Genomic DNA, 14,140 nt, shown 5'->3' on the forward strand with positions numbered 1-14,140 from the left:
CAGTGATGGTTATCTTTTGAGAACCGATGAATAAACTATATTGAAAATGAGGATCTTAGACCTTTCTACTAATGTACAAATGGTTCCTGTGCTGCTTCTTGTCCTCCTTTCCTAAATACAGTTTTTCTATATGTTTTAAAAGCTGTAGTGGGTCAAGACAGTCAACTGGAGTAAGCTTTGCATCATGCCACTGGAATGTCATATTGTAATCAAAATTAAAATCATCCAGCAAGAAGTTGTAACTAATTCACTTGCATACATAATGTCAAAATGTATTTAATAATATCTGTGGTGCCTTTTATCTACACCTCAGAAGTCAAAATATAAAAGCACTAGAGTCAGTTTTGAAATTAATCTGGAGATGTTTTCAGTGTGTATGCTTGGATGCCAAGGAATTAGACTTTGTTTTGACCCCATTAACAAAGTGCACAGGAAAACCATTTTTGTTCAGTTCTCTGGGAAAGAGAAACACATGGTTTAGAAATAAGCTATGCAATGTCATTGAGGAGGATGAAAGATGTATTCTCTTTTTGACTTGTCGGTGCAAGTAAAATTCTGACTTTTCTGATGAAGTTTATTAGTGATGTATTTCATATTTTGTTGGATAACCTGGCAAAACTCCATTTTTTCCACTGCAATACTAAAACCACTCTGTGCCAAGCAAGAGGGTGTGCAGCATTTTTGACATTGGGAATTCAAATAGTAATAGTAATGAAAGGAAGTGTGAGAGAGGAGCAAAACCCAAGAGAAAGAGAGACAAGTGATGTACAGTGCAGTTGTTCACCACCCACTGACTGATGCCCTGCCCATCCCCCAGTTCCTACACTGGGCAGGATGCTCTGTGGTATGGAGTATCCCTCTGGTCAGTTTGGGTCAGCTGTCCTGGCCATCCTACCTCCCAGTTTCTTTTGCCCTCCTCACTGGCAGAGCATGGGAAACTGAAAAGTCCTCACTTAGAGTAAGCACTACTGAGAAACAACTGCAACATCAGTGTGTTACCAATATTATTCTTGTACTAAATCCAAATCACAGCACTGCTGCTGTTAGCACAGATGCTTAGAAGAGAAGTAACTCTATCCCAGCCAAAACCAGGACAAAAATAAATATATTAAAAATAAATATATAAAAAAGTACTAGGCAAAATAAACAAACTTCATGGAAGAAAATGGAGGGAGGGAAGGGAAATGTAATTACATGCAATTAAACAACACTTTAATTCATGTCATTAGTTTATGTGTCATCTCTTTTCTCTCTGAAATTGAATAACTTGAAATCTGAGATTCAGAAGTATGTTAAATAGAATGCTGTAATCACAGTTCTCTCAGAGTGTAAGGATTGCCTTCTTACAAAGACTGATTGGGTTTTTTCTGATGCAAATTGAATTATTCCTTTATTTTGTGTTGCTTTATTTTAGAATCACACCCAGAAAATATGATGTTATTCAAGCATCAGAACTTGGGCACAAAGTTAGAACAATCACTGCTGATGTTGGAGATTTAACATTAAATCGAAGGGAAACAAGGACGTCATTTACATTCAGGAAAGTGAGGAGAAGCCCTTGCAATTGCAGTAAGTGCCTTGAGGCAACCTTCAAGTCAAAATTGTCATTTATCACCAATAGGTAGCTTTTTTTTATTTTGAACAAATAATTAGATTCCATTGGGTAGTTTTGGCAGTCATAGCTATTCCTGGATGGTTCATAGCATACTGTATGGCTTGAATTGGTTGCATTCATGTGGTTGCTGGAGTTTCTCTATACAGGAGGGCATCTGGCTTGTTCTAGAGCCAGGCAAGTAATCTGGAGTCTTGTGTTTCATTGGCATTTAAAGTGCTTAATAATGCAACAAAACAGAAATAACCACTATTCTTCAAGTTTTTTCCTTAGTTTTGATCGTTTGTTTTCTGGTTTTTTTTTGAGGGGGCCTGTAATTTTGGGAAAGTAGGTACATTAGAGAAGGAGAAGCAGTCATATCTGCTGTGACAGAGCCATGAAAAGTGCCTTAGGGCAGTAGAGATAATAATAGACAGGTGGCTCTATAATTACATGGAACTGAAGTCCATTTATGCCCTTAGAATAGAATTTCAGAGGCTGAATTGTAATGGTGTTGTGCTCTTTGGCATTGGGGGCACTATCTCAGTTTTGAGAACATAAACATCATTAACATGGCAGATTAATGATCACTACAAACAGCCTCTGGTACATGTGGGCTGGTTACTTATTTTCAGGTCATCAAACACTTCTGTAGTTTGACCTGCATTTCAGTTTTTAAAAGATAAAAGAGGAATGAAGCATTTTTTGCATTTTAATATTTCACTTATAATTTAATTTTACTAAGTAAGCTTAATCAATGAGGAATTGCTTAAAAAATTAATATTTTGTTTGTGTTGCTGTATCTAGTTTACCCATCTGTCTGTGACAGCCAGAAAGGACAGCAAAAACCAACGCAACCTTCATTTCCACAGGATGAGAGGGAGGCCTCAAAGCTGGAACAAGAATATGTACACAAGGTGTATGAAGAGATTGCCACACACTTCAGCAGTACCAGGCATAGCCCATGGCCCCGAATCGTAGAGTTTCTCAGGTCCCTGCCAACAGGTTCAATAGTGGCTGATATTGGTTGTGGTAACGGGAAGTACCTTGGCATCAATGAGGATTTGTACATGGTAAGTAGTAGCTACTGTCATTTGGTTTTGCTGGTTCTGGTGTTTATTCTGTTGTGCACTTGTAGCATGCTGGAGGTTCAGGTTGGCATTGGAAGAATTAGAACAGAAAGCTATTTCCTGATCCAAGATCAATTACCAGTTGTCTTAAGTTTCCACATGTATTCATTATGTGCATTACCTTTTTCTTTTTTTCAAAGCCACTTCTGCTTTGTAATTCAAAATACATTAATAAAAATAGTAATAGGTGAAACAGATTGAAAAATAGTAACAAATGGTTTTGTCTTTTTTGTCATTGTTGTTGAATAAATTTATTAAATGGTTCAGCAATTAGAAAGCCTACAAAAAAATTTTCATTTGTTTGGTGGGTGGGTGAAATCTCCATGGGAAACACTATTTTTTGTGACTTCTTCAGTTCCCAGTGGCCTGGTGACACATCTCATTTGTGAATGATGTCATGTTTGGCTGTTCCACCTCTGGCCCTGTGCAGAGGCTCAGTAAATATGGCAACATAAAATTCACAGGGAGATGTCAACTTTGGTACAGATTTCTGGCCTTTCACTCCCTTTTCTTCACTTTTAGACAGTTTTGATGTAATTCCTGATCATTTTCTCTCTTTTCACTGTCACACAGTCTGTACTTAGTCTGGTTTTTTACTTCTCTCTCTTTTTATCAGGGAGAGATGAAGTGTAGGTGTATACATATATATATATATATATATATAGTGTGTATATATATAGATGAAATATTAACCAAGAGATAGCTTTCATTGCAAATTTTTAAAAGACCTTTTTTGGGGAAATAAAAAAGAGTCAAATGTGCCTTTGTTTTAACCCAAAAGAAATCTTAGAGAAGTGTGTGTTATGGTATCTGCTCTCTCCTGTTCCAGGATTGTCTGATTCTTTCACATGTTTGTCCTGTGAAACACTCTGAAATGCATCAGACTTGAAAACTTCTATGTAGGGCAAAGCGTTCATTATTGATAATAAAATTTGGAGTTGTTTGTCTGTTTCAGGAGTTTCTGTCCTGTTACTTAAATTCAGCTAAAAATGATAAGTTGTTATTTACAATGCTGTTTGTGTTAGTAAATTATCTCCCTTATTGTTGTTATAGAGTAGATCAACATCAACCAATTAATAAGTAGGCATCTTTATGCCTGACTGCTGTTGCCTAATTATTAATTTCAGTATATTTCAGTCCTTTAGTCTTTCAGTCCTGACTCCTACAAGAAAAATCAAACCTAACTAGAGAGGAGAAACATTTATCAGGGTATCATGAAGGTCAGCTAGTCCTAGAATGGATATAGTAAATTGCAGTTGTGGAAGTTTGTGGTAGACTTTCAGAGTGAAATTAACGCAAGATACTGTATTCAGAAATTGCCAGCACTAGTCTGTTTTCTGGAGCCCACAGTTAACCAGCTAAGGAAAGGAATGGTCTTATATTGGCTGGCAGTCAAAGGAAAGCCAACTCCTCTCCTCTGTTGCTTTAGGGGTTACCTAATTTCATATATATCTGCAAGAGAAATAAAAAACATGAAAAATAACAGTGAAAGGGAGGAAACTATTAAAGAAGCAGTTGAAACAGTTGAAAAACAAAATCTGGGAATTGCTTCATTCAGTTGGCCTCCCTTGACATTTTATTTTCCACTCGTGACAACTAGTGGTTCTTAGATGGAGATAGACTCTAGACTTTGCATTTGGCTGTTTTCATCTACAAGTCAACACAGAGCCTCAGGAGGATGGATTTGACTCATTTTTTCTACCAGATTTATTTTTCTGTAGCAGCCAAAGTGTGGTTAAAGAAAACCCTGTGTATATTGTGTTTACAGGTGGTTTTAAACTTTTGACAAGGTAAAAGTGCTGTTAATTCCATCTGCCATGGTGGAACTGAGGGTGAGGAATTACAGAATGTTTTATGTATCAGGTGCATTGTTGGGCTAAAGGGAGTGCTCTCTAGATGCAGGACATCACTTTTCTCTCTCATTTATTCCTCTTTAGTTGGAGGCATAAAATCCAGGCATAAACTTAGTAAATTCTACGTCTCTTTTTTCTCTCCAGTGTAATGGAGCCCTTAACCCACGTTCTGTTGGGAAAGTAGCAGTAAAGCAGTGCTGTGAAATTAGGAGTTGTGTAGGGATTGGGTAAAGCACTGTTGGCACAGCTCTGTAGCTTGGGGTGTTTTGACTCAGAAGTACTGAAAACCTGAGGCAAGCATTTCCTGAAGGTAAGCAATATGCTTTACAGGTTGCTGTGCACTTCTATGCTTTAAGTAGCAGTGCTAATGGTAGATGACTGGTAAGGTAGCTCTCTTGATGGTTTTAATCTTCAGGTACTGTCTGAAAATGTCTCCGCTGTGGTCTGTGCTATTGTAGTTGCTTCAGTTTCTCTGGACAATTACATGCGGCCTCAGCTACTTGAGTATCCTGTGTGACAATGAAATGCATGAGTCCATCTGTGCTCAGCAGTGCTGTCATGGCTGCATTATTCTGACAGAGTGAGAGAGCAGCAATTCCATGACAAACAAATTCAGATTAAGGAGATGGAATCCACATCTGATACAGCTAGCACAAAGGCTGGAGAAAGGTTGATTTTAACAGTTTCAGATCACATTTTCTGTCTTTCCCACCTTGTTACTGTTTAAATGAATGCAAAAGAGAGACACTGTTTTAGTGTGGTTTTTCACAATTCTCTCCCCACCCAATCTCATTTGGGGGAAGTATTTTAACAGATTTTATTTAGGTGCTTTCAAGCTTAATATTCATATCTGTAAGCAGAGCTTTTATTTTTATGGAACGATGTGTTTCAGCCTTAGCCATTCCCCCAATTACCACAAGGGTTTCATTGATGTTATTGCCATGATCTCATTGACTTCTATGCACTTCTGCTTTGTCTCCTTGTTTCCAGCGTTCAGGTAGGTGTGGTGATCTATAAGTCTCTGCAGGAATGTTCAGAATCCTCACAGGGCTACAGTGTGAATGAAAAGTCATTGACATCTTTAAAATTTGTTGTTTACATTTTTAATTGAACTGATAAGTTGGTGGGAAATTCAGTGGCAAATAACTGAAACTGCCATAGGATAGATATGTTTTCTTTTTGTATAAAGAAATTACTCTACTTGGCAGAGCACTGATGATAGCAAAAAATATGTGGCAACAGAGGAGCCAAAATGATTTGCTTTAATACAGACATTTGTATTCCTCTTGTGTGTGTCATTCAGAGGTAACTGGTAACACAGTTTATATTTCACAAGACTTTGTAAGACCCGCTTTTGCTCTGAGATTTGCACCTCTGTTTTCTGCATTACTGCCCCAAACCGTGATCTACTAGAATTATATAAAATATTGATTTTTCCAGGGTGTGGGGAGGAGAGAGAGTGAATGTTTACTGCGGTATGGTTGCATAAATTTGTGTGGGTTTTAGTTGCACTGGGTTTGTATTGATTTGGAATAGATTCCCTTCCCAAGGACTTTTTAGTAGTGGGTAAAAGCAGGAGGGACAAAACCAATTAGTAAAGGTATACCTGGAATGAGTTCACCCTGTCTTAGCAACTGAAGGGTGAGACAGATGAACCTTTCCTGCCCTTTTCTCTCTCTTATTCCTAGTGAGTAGAAGTCATTAAATGGGTGAGAGATCTGCAAAGAGAGCTCAAAAGGAGCTGGGCAAGAGTAGCACATAACTAGAATGAAAGCTGAATTGCTCAACTTGGTCCTCTTTCTTTGTCACTGAGAAATAAACTCCAGGTCTTAGGCATAGCACTTTGCTTTCACAGATACCCTGACTATATGCAATGCAAACCAAAACACTACATGAAAGGAATGCTGAAAGCCTGACTCGGATGAATTGTTTGCTGGAATGTAATTTGGTTTCTTGAGCTTCTCATGCTGTTAGTTATAGCGGAGGCGTTTCTCTGGAGAGCGACATAATTCCATTCAGTGGCTGGATTTCAGAATTAGATGTGGTTTTGTTCATCACTTCATAATGTGCTGAATAAATCAGGTTCCCAGATACTTAAATGAAATAAGTCTACCAGGCTGAGTTAATTATAATGAGATAATGTAGAAAGAAAACACATAGTCGTGGGTAACCTAAACCTGTCTTTACCTATCTTTTTTTCTGTGTGCAAGAGGGTTTATCTTTTGTAGATTTGCAGCATTATTACAAAACAAGCTATTTATTAGTGTCTTTTGCCCCCTAATGATCTATACCAAACCACTGCATTAAATAGATTTTATAAAATCTACTTTAGCTACTCCTTGATGTAAAGGTGGAAGTGAAGGTGCATGGGAACATGAAGGAGCAGAATAACTGCCTATATTATCCATTTCCAGGAAGCCAGTATAGAGCTGCTGCAAACTGACAAGTCACAGGTGCTATATTTGTTTCTCCCTCCCTTCTCCTCTTTTATCTTGGTCTTTTTTTTTTTTTTTTTTGAGACGTTGATTTTCTAAAGGTTTGCATTATCCAGTGTGGTATGCCAGAATGATGACATACCTTTTCCCCTTTCCTGAGTTTTGTGTTTCTTGGGGTTCTAGTTAGAGTTACAGGCCTCCATACTAATACAGAATTCCTGTCTTAAAGTAAAAGCTGGATGCAGTTAATATTTATCCTTATACATTGAAAATCAGTGCCTGAAATCCAAGTGGATTTCAGTCACAGTACCTGTCAGTGGCCACTCTTGAGCTCCTGTGAGCCATTGTTTACATCACAAAAGGTAGTGAAGAGAGACAGGTGGAGGTACTTTCCAGAAAGGCAGGGATGTGGGAAAGGATGTCTGGAGCAAAATCTGAGAAGCCTGAGAACCTAGCCTCCTTTATGGGAAAAGTGTGGAGCAACTTGCTGAGAGGTGGACTTGCTGGGGTAGACTCAGGTGAATTATCAGCCACGCTATTTGAGATATATATGAGAAATTGTGGAGTCTGAGCAAGGAATTTTATTCGGAAAGCTAAGGTATAAGAAATGGTTGAGAAGAATCATAGATAATAAGAAATAGCCTAAAAACATACACATACAGCTTGACTCACCAAGAGATGTACTAGATTCTTTTGGGTTTAGACGCCAGACTAAAAGTATTTATCTGCCTTTCTCCACTCTTCTAGAAGAGATGCCAGCAAAGACAATAAATATCCTGTCCTGAGCATCGAAAATAGAGATATGAACTCGCAAAAATGAAAGCTTTTCAGCTATATTTTGAGATTTGTTTTAAATGTTTTGATTATGTATTTAATTACAGAGAGAGAAACCTGTTCTCAATTAAAACAGTCCTTTCATCACATCAAAACTCTTCTGCATGCTTTAGAATTTAAAAATCAGTTAGTAATGGAATTGGGAAAAGTTGAGTTTGGGATCTCTGCCCCTTACTGTAAATGTTTTCTGTACTCATAAAAACCACAGATAGGCTAATTTTCCAGCTGTAAGCTGGTATTGCACCGTTAAACTTACCTGCTTTTTGCTATCTTATTGTTTTCTAAGTGACTGAAATGAATGTATTTTGGTTTTCAATGAATGCATGTCTCTTGTAAGTTAGAAAATGCAGGAATGTGGTGATTATAATTATTTTGAAATATCACCTAGAGATAATTCTAGTAAGGATGCTAAAGTTGCCTAGCTTCAGCACCAGGCTTCTGGGGTGACTCCCTGTGTTGACAATTTATGCATATTATGCATAGCACCTATTGTCATGTTTACATTTAAAACCACATAAAGTTTTAGCCTAATACACCTATTTTAGAGCAGCTGTGTGTTTGAAGTGTTCTGTTTAAAGATCTCCATTTTCACTGTGAAACTCTTTTTGCTTTGGATGTACATTTGCTTTAGAAAGTATGTCAATACAGGTAAACCTGACTTCATAATATTTGATATAATTTAGATGCAGATGAGGACTTTGCAATCTGGCAGTCATGCCTTTGTTCTCATTCCCAGTTCACCGGATTTCATCAATGTACGTTGTAGTCTTTTCCAAGGTCATTCTGGGAACAGGGGATTGTGTTCCATTATCCAGCCCATCTTCACTCTAGATGTGGAGGGCCAAAGTAATTCTTTCTGGGAAAGCATACCATCAGTGGAAGCTGCAAGTGTTCTTCTTCCTACTTCTGCCAGCAGTGAATTTGGTCCTTTGAGTTCTGTTATTAAGTACTGCAAGCCAATGTCTCAATTGCAGAAGTAGTTAAAGATACTGGTAATGAGGTGTGCAATCACTAACATGCAGGTTGTCAGAGTAATTTAAAGACACTTCAGTTGGCTGCCAGTGTAAAATGATGGGGATTTGTTTGCATTCAAGTGAGCAAGTGTTTCCTTTTTTTATTCATAAACAACACAATTCACTCAGTGCTTTAGTAAATGTGAGAGACCAAGGAATGAATGTGAAGAAAGCAATTAACCAAGTTAGGGGGATTGATCTTTTCAGGTCTGTTTATTGCTAATTGGCAGGATAACATGTACAGATTCATAGTTTTTGTGGAGGATTATCCTGTATTGTGGGGTTGGCATTTTCACAACTGTGTCATTTACTTTCGATCAAAAGTCAGGGACCTGAGCAGAAGGCAGCTCACTGGTAAGCTTTCAGGAAATAAGACAGGAACAGAATTATGGTTCTCTTCAAAACTGTGGTGGTAGGCTGAAATATAAAAAGGATTTAAACAGCTAAAATGAAAAAATATGATGGAAAAGAAATATATTTTCATTAATCATTGCAAAAGAGATTTTTAATTTTAGTGGTACCGTTGTGTCTTCTCAGTTGATTAAGCAGGGCCAGTTATTTGCTATTCTTCTTGCATCAAAGATGGTTTAGCATTCTTTCTGTGTCCAATTCAATAAACACTGTCAACAGTAATTATTTAGGATTCTGAACCTGTTCTCTGCTATTTACTTGTTGCTGGTCATTGAAAACAAATAAATTTATTGTTCTCCTACATGCCAGGTTTGATATACAACCTGGTAGCAGGGTGGTGCATGCCTCACTATTTATTTCAGAAGGTGTCTTGATCAATTTAGATTTATTGTTTTTATGCAAGCATGTAAAAAACACTTCTAGATGCTGATTTTTCAAAGATGGTAGGTTTTGTTTTACTGCCTTTGATGTGGACTGGGCAGGTGTAGCAGGCTGACCACTGGGTTTAAAAGGGGGAAAAATATGAATGTTTTATGAGATATTCTGAAATGATCCTAGAGGTCACTTCACTCAACTGTACACATCCTTGGAAAATTATGTTGAGCCTAAATTTTTTGTGGATTGTGATACTGAGGGGTAAGAGAAAAGCATCTGAGCACTTCCTCACACCGAAATGACAAAACCTGGGTGATGAGTGAAGCTGTATGACATACTTTAGTGATGCCACCAAAGTCACTGGATAATTGTTTACACTTGTAGATCAGCTTTTGTGAGTTCAGTGTTTGGGTACTTCAAATGTTGTCAAGTTACAAATGGCAGTTGAAATGAAAATACTGAGGTCAGGTCACCTGTCATTTTGCTCATTTCAAGACACCTTGAAAGAATTTTGAAGAAAAGTTAGGTTGAAACATGGTCTGTCTTAAGCTGGTTCAAAATCAGGGTGCTATAATGATCTGTCTAATATCCAGTCTTTTATCTTTGTTTTAAGTCAGCATCAGGCTTGTTTTCTTTTTGTCTGTACCTGGGAACTATATACTCTTAAGGCTATTTTCTCACACTTGTTCTTGTTTTAATTTTAAACTGTGTTCCCTCAGTAGGAGATTGTGATGACTCTATTACTGTAAGCATCAAATGAAAGTCATATTCCAGTCTTGTGATTATCCTCTCATGAAAACCTTAATGAAACATTTTCTCTTCTAGGTTGGCTGTGATCGCAGCAAAAACCTGGTGGATATTTGTGGAGAAAAACATTTCCAGGCATTTGTCTGTGATGCCTTGTCAGTGCCAATCCGCAGTGGTTCTTGTGATGCCTGCATCTCTATTGCTGTAATCCACCACTTCTCAACAGCAGTAAGTCCAGCTCTCTCTCTGCTCCACTGTACTGTTGGGTTGCTGTGCAGAGCTGCTAATACTACAATACAAGCAAAGGCAAAAACAAAATGGGAAGAAATCCAAGGTTTGCATTTGGTGTAAGCAGTTGTCAGAGCGGAGTTAAGCTGTCGTGCTACTGCTGCTTCTTAAGACTTTCTCTTCAGATTCTCCTGCTTCTCAGATGCCCTTGGTCCCCCTGAAGCTTTGGTCCTATGTTTAGGTTTCATTTTTGTGTGCTTGTAATTATTGACACTGGAGAAGGGGGCGCTGATTTGGGAGTCAAGAGATATATTGTTTCCCAGCTCAGATCTTAAACTCTTGGGCAGATCTTGTGATTTTGGAATTTTTAATCTGTGCATTGGTTGTCCATCTCCAAGCAAAAGGGAGACTACTCACCAGTTTGCTGTATCTCTGGGCTGGGCAAGGTTCTCCTGGCAGAAACTGTGCCATGGTAACAAGTTTCTAGATCATCTTAGAGAGGCCCCACAGATTTTTCCATACCAGAAATGCAGTGAATGTTTCCGAATCCAGTAAAAAAAGTAGAAGGAACTCTGTTTTAGAGAAGGCTGACATATCTTCACTTTGTGCAGTCAGAGGACCTGTGTTTAAGCTCTGACCCTTTCAATGGCAAACTTAGCCTGTGCATCATCAGGTGTGGTAGATTTTATCTGGGATTTTAAATACTGAATCACCTTCTTGAAAAGGTGTCTGTCTTTTCCAGGGGGGCTGATATGTCCAAGAAATCCTGCTCAGCACAAAACTATTTTCAAATGGAAAGAGAATAGTAGAATCATTGAGGCTGGAAAAGACCTTTAAGACCATTAAGTCTCTCTGTTAACCCAGCACTGCCAAGTTCACCACTAAACAATGTCCCTGAGTGCCACATCTACAGGTCCTTTAAATACCTCCAGGAATGGTGAATCCACTACTGCCCTGGACAGCCTGTTCCAGTGCTTGACATGAAGGATGTCTCAATGAAGAAACTGTGTTTAGGAAAGTGTCTTGGCTTGTACACACTGATGGGCTGTACTATGAATGAAAATAAATAGTGGGGAAAAACACCTTCAAGTTTTGTTATATCTTGGGTAAGGAGAGATTGCTGCCATTCCATTTTCCTGACTTCTTGTTTATGTACTAGCTTCACACTTTCGTTTTTCCTTTCTAGGAGCGGAGACTGGCTACTATCCGGGAATTAGCTCGGCTTCTAAGACCTGGTGGAACAGCACTCATTTATGTCTGGGCAATGGAACAAGAATACAAAAACCAGAAGTCTAAATACCTTAAGGATAAGAATGGTAGTAAAAACAAAAACAAGGAAATGAATACTGGAACAGCCCAGAGACCACTTAGTGGTCAAGCGCCTGATAACAGCAGCCAAGACTCAGCATGGTCTGACCAACACCTTAATGACTTGACGGATGAAAGCTGTGGTGCCAAGCCAGTAACAGACTTCAGACTGCCTGTTCACACTAACAGAACCTCCTTTCACTCTCAAGATTTGCTGGTTCCCTGGCACCTGAAAGGTGGTACTAAAAAGGAGGAAAGTGTTGCTACAGAGTTGGTTTCAGGTGGCTCCAAAGAATCGCAAGAACTCAGCCCTGTTTTCCACCGCTATTACCATGTGTTCTGTGAAGGGGAATTGGAAGCCGTGTGCAGATCCCTGGATTGTGTAAAGGTGCAGAACAGTTACTATGATCAGGGAAACTGGTGTGTGATTCTAGAGAAATTGTAGCCTGTGATGCTTCCTCTACTATCTGTAGATAATATTTTCTTTGTTTTTTATAGTGAAAGGTATTTTTGAAAGGTATTTTAATGCAGACTGTAGCTGTTTCCTCTTTAAAATAACAGACTAAAGATAGTGTATTGAGTTAATAGAAGTGGCTAGCACTGTGTGCATATGTTAACAGAATAAAGGCCAAACTCAGCTACTACCTCTGCAGTGTTTGCTTTACTTCTCTGAATTACAGTGAAGAGGATTAAGTGGGGAAATAGTGCCCATGCAACTCACTAAGGCCAGTGTTAAGCTTTTAAAGACAAAGGGCCTGGTTCTCCCTTCTCTTATACCATTTAATATTGATGTAGCTGCAGTGCTTTCCCTGCAGTCCACAGCTAATTGGAATGGAGCTCTGGGCAGAAAAGGCAGAGCTGCATGTTGTGCAAAACTGTGGATCAGGGAAGAGGGAGTGAATGGCATATGAAGCAGTTAAGCTGAAGAGTCAGACTGTTGCTTCGGCTTTCGTCTTGCCTAGTTTGGTGTCCATGAGGGGTGACAGATCTCTTTCAGTTTGGAATTTACTCTCTTTGTTGTGGTAATAATGATTTCCTCAAAGGGAACTGGAAAGTTAGTGGGGATACCACAGATGTTTTTCTCGTCCTTAACTCTCAAATACCCACAATTCATGCCTTCCATCCCCAGATTTCTGTAGCTCTTCATTGTAGTGTTGTGTGAAAGCTCCTGTAAGGTGTGAGTTCCAGCCCAGCTGGAACAGCCAGACCAGCTCTGCTACACACCCGCATTCCTATGAGTGTGCGTCTCTGTAGCACCAGGACTTGTGGGGGTGGGGGGACCCTGAGATCCCCCAGGGGGAAAAAAGGGAAAAACATTAAAGGGAAGGCAATATTGATGCAGATTTTCTGCTGGGCACTTTCAACCCCTAAATGTTAGCAGGGGAGCAAGTTTTATTTAATGCACTTGAGAAGAGCAAAGGACTGGAGTAGAGGGGAAGTGATGCTGGTCTGGCTTACTCAGCCAGCTGTTTGGCTGTGGCCTACAAGGACTAGTACAATTTATTTGATACAACTCTTATGCTACCAAAGAAGTGTGACACCTGCAATGCATTTCTGGAACTAAAATAATGGGCTGACTTTCGTAGGGTGAATGGCTATTGGTGCCTCTGGAAACGAGTGCTGCTAAGCTATGCTGTCATTACCTGTTATATTGATTGATCACCTGTAGTTGTAGCAAGATCTATGGTATTGGCAGGTTGTGCTGCTGTAAATAATAGCATATAAACTGAGGTGCCCATAAATTGTGGGGGTCTTGAGGACAGCTTGGCCTACTCCTGCCTGCTTCCCATGTGCAGGTTAAAGGCTGCTGTGCTGGCAGCCTGCTCACAGTCACCATTTCTACTAGGCTCCCATCTTGTAATGGAGAAAATCTGAGGGGAACGAGAGCAGTAAGAGAGGAGCTTGCTGCCACCACAATTTACCTGGCCTGTGCTCTGCTTGCTGTCTGCTTGCTCTTTTTGTCTTCCAAAGAGCCCTTGGGAAAGACATTCTCATTCCTCAACTACACATGCTGTCCATGTAGCAGCAGCCTTGTCATGACTGATTTCTTTCCTTTGGACAACAAAGGAAGCATGTCTGTAGCAGTGAGCCCTCTTGGGCATGTTCAGGGGCTGATTTGCACACAATTAATATTACATAGCTGGAAACATGTCTTGCATCAAGGCTGAGCTGGCTGCAGTAGTGGGACGCAGCGTTTGGGTGCAGGAACTCACCC

General features: G+C 39.3%; 1 protein-coding gene across 5 annotated transcripts in view; it reads left to right on the forward strand.

Annotated features, from left to right (window-relative positions):
- The window catches only part of ALKBH8 (alkB homolog 8, tRNA methyltransferase), a 47,132-nt gene extending 34,617 nt beyond the window's left edge, over window positions 1-12,515 (forward strand). For all 5 annotated transcript variants that reach the window (XM_058829327.1, XM_058829325.1, XM_058829324.1 and 2 more), the window contains 4 exons: window positions 1,415-1,569; window positions 2,399-2,664; window positions 10,468-10,617; window positions 11,804-12,515. In XM_058829327.1, the coding sequence (XP_058685310.1) occupies window positions 1,415-1,569; window positions 2,399-2,664; window positions 10,468-10,617; window positions 11,804-12,370 (1,138 nt within the window). In that variant the 3' untranslated portion in view covers window positions 12,371-12,515. The remainder of the gene's footprint in view (window positions 1-1,414; window positions 1,570-2,398; window positions 2,665-10,467; window positions 10,618-11,803) is intronic.
- The last annotated feature ends 1,625 nt before the right edge of the window (window positions 12,516-14,140 follow it).

This window comes from Poecile atricapillus, chromosome 1, assembly GCF_030490865.1.
Source record: "Poecile atricapillus isolate bPoeAtr1 chromosome 1, bPoeAtr1.hap1, whole genome shotgun sequence".
In the NCBI taxonomy this organism is placed as follows: Eukaryota; Metazoa; Chordata; class Aves; order Passeriformes; family Paridae; genus Poecile; species Poecile atricapillus.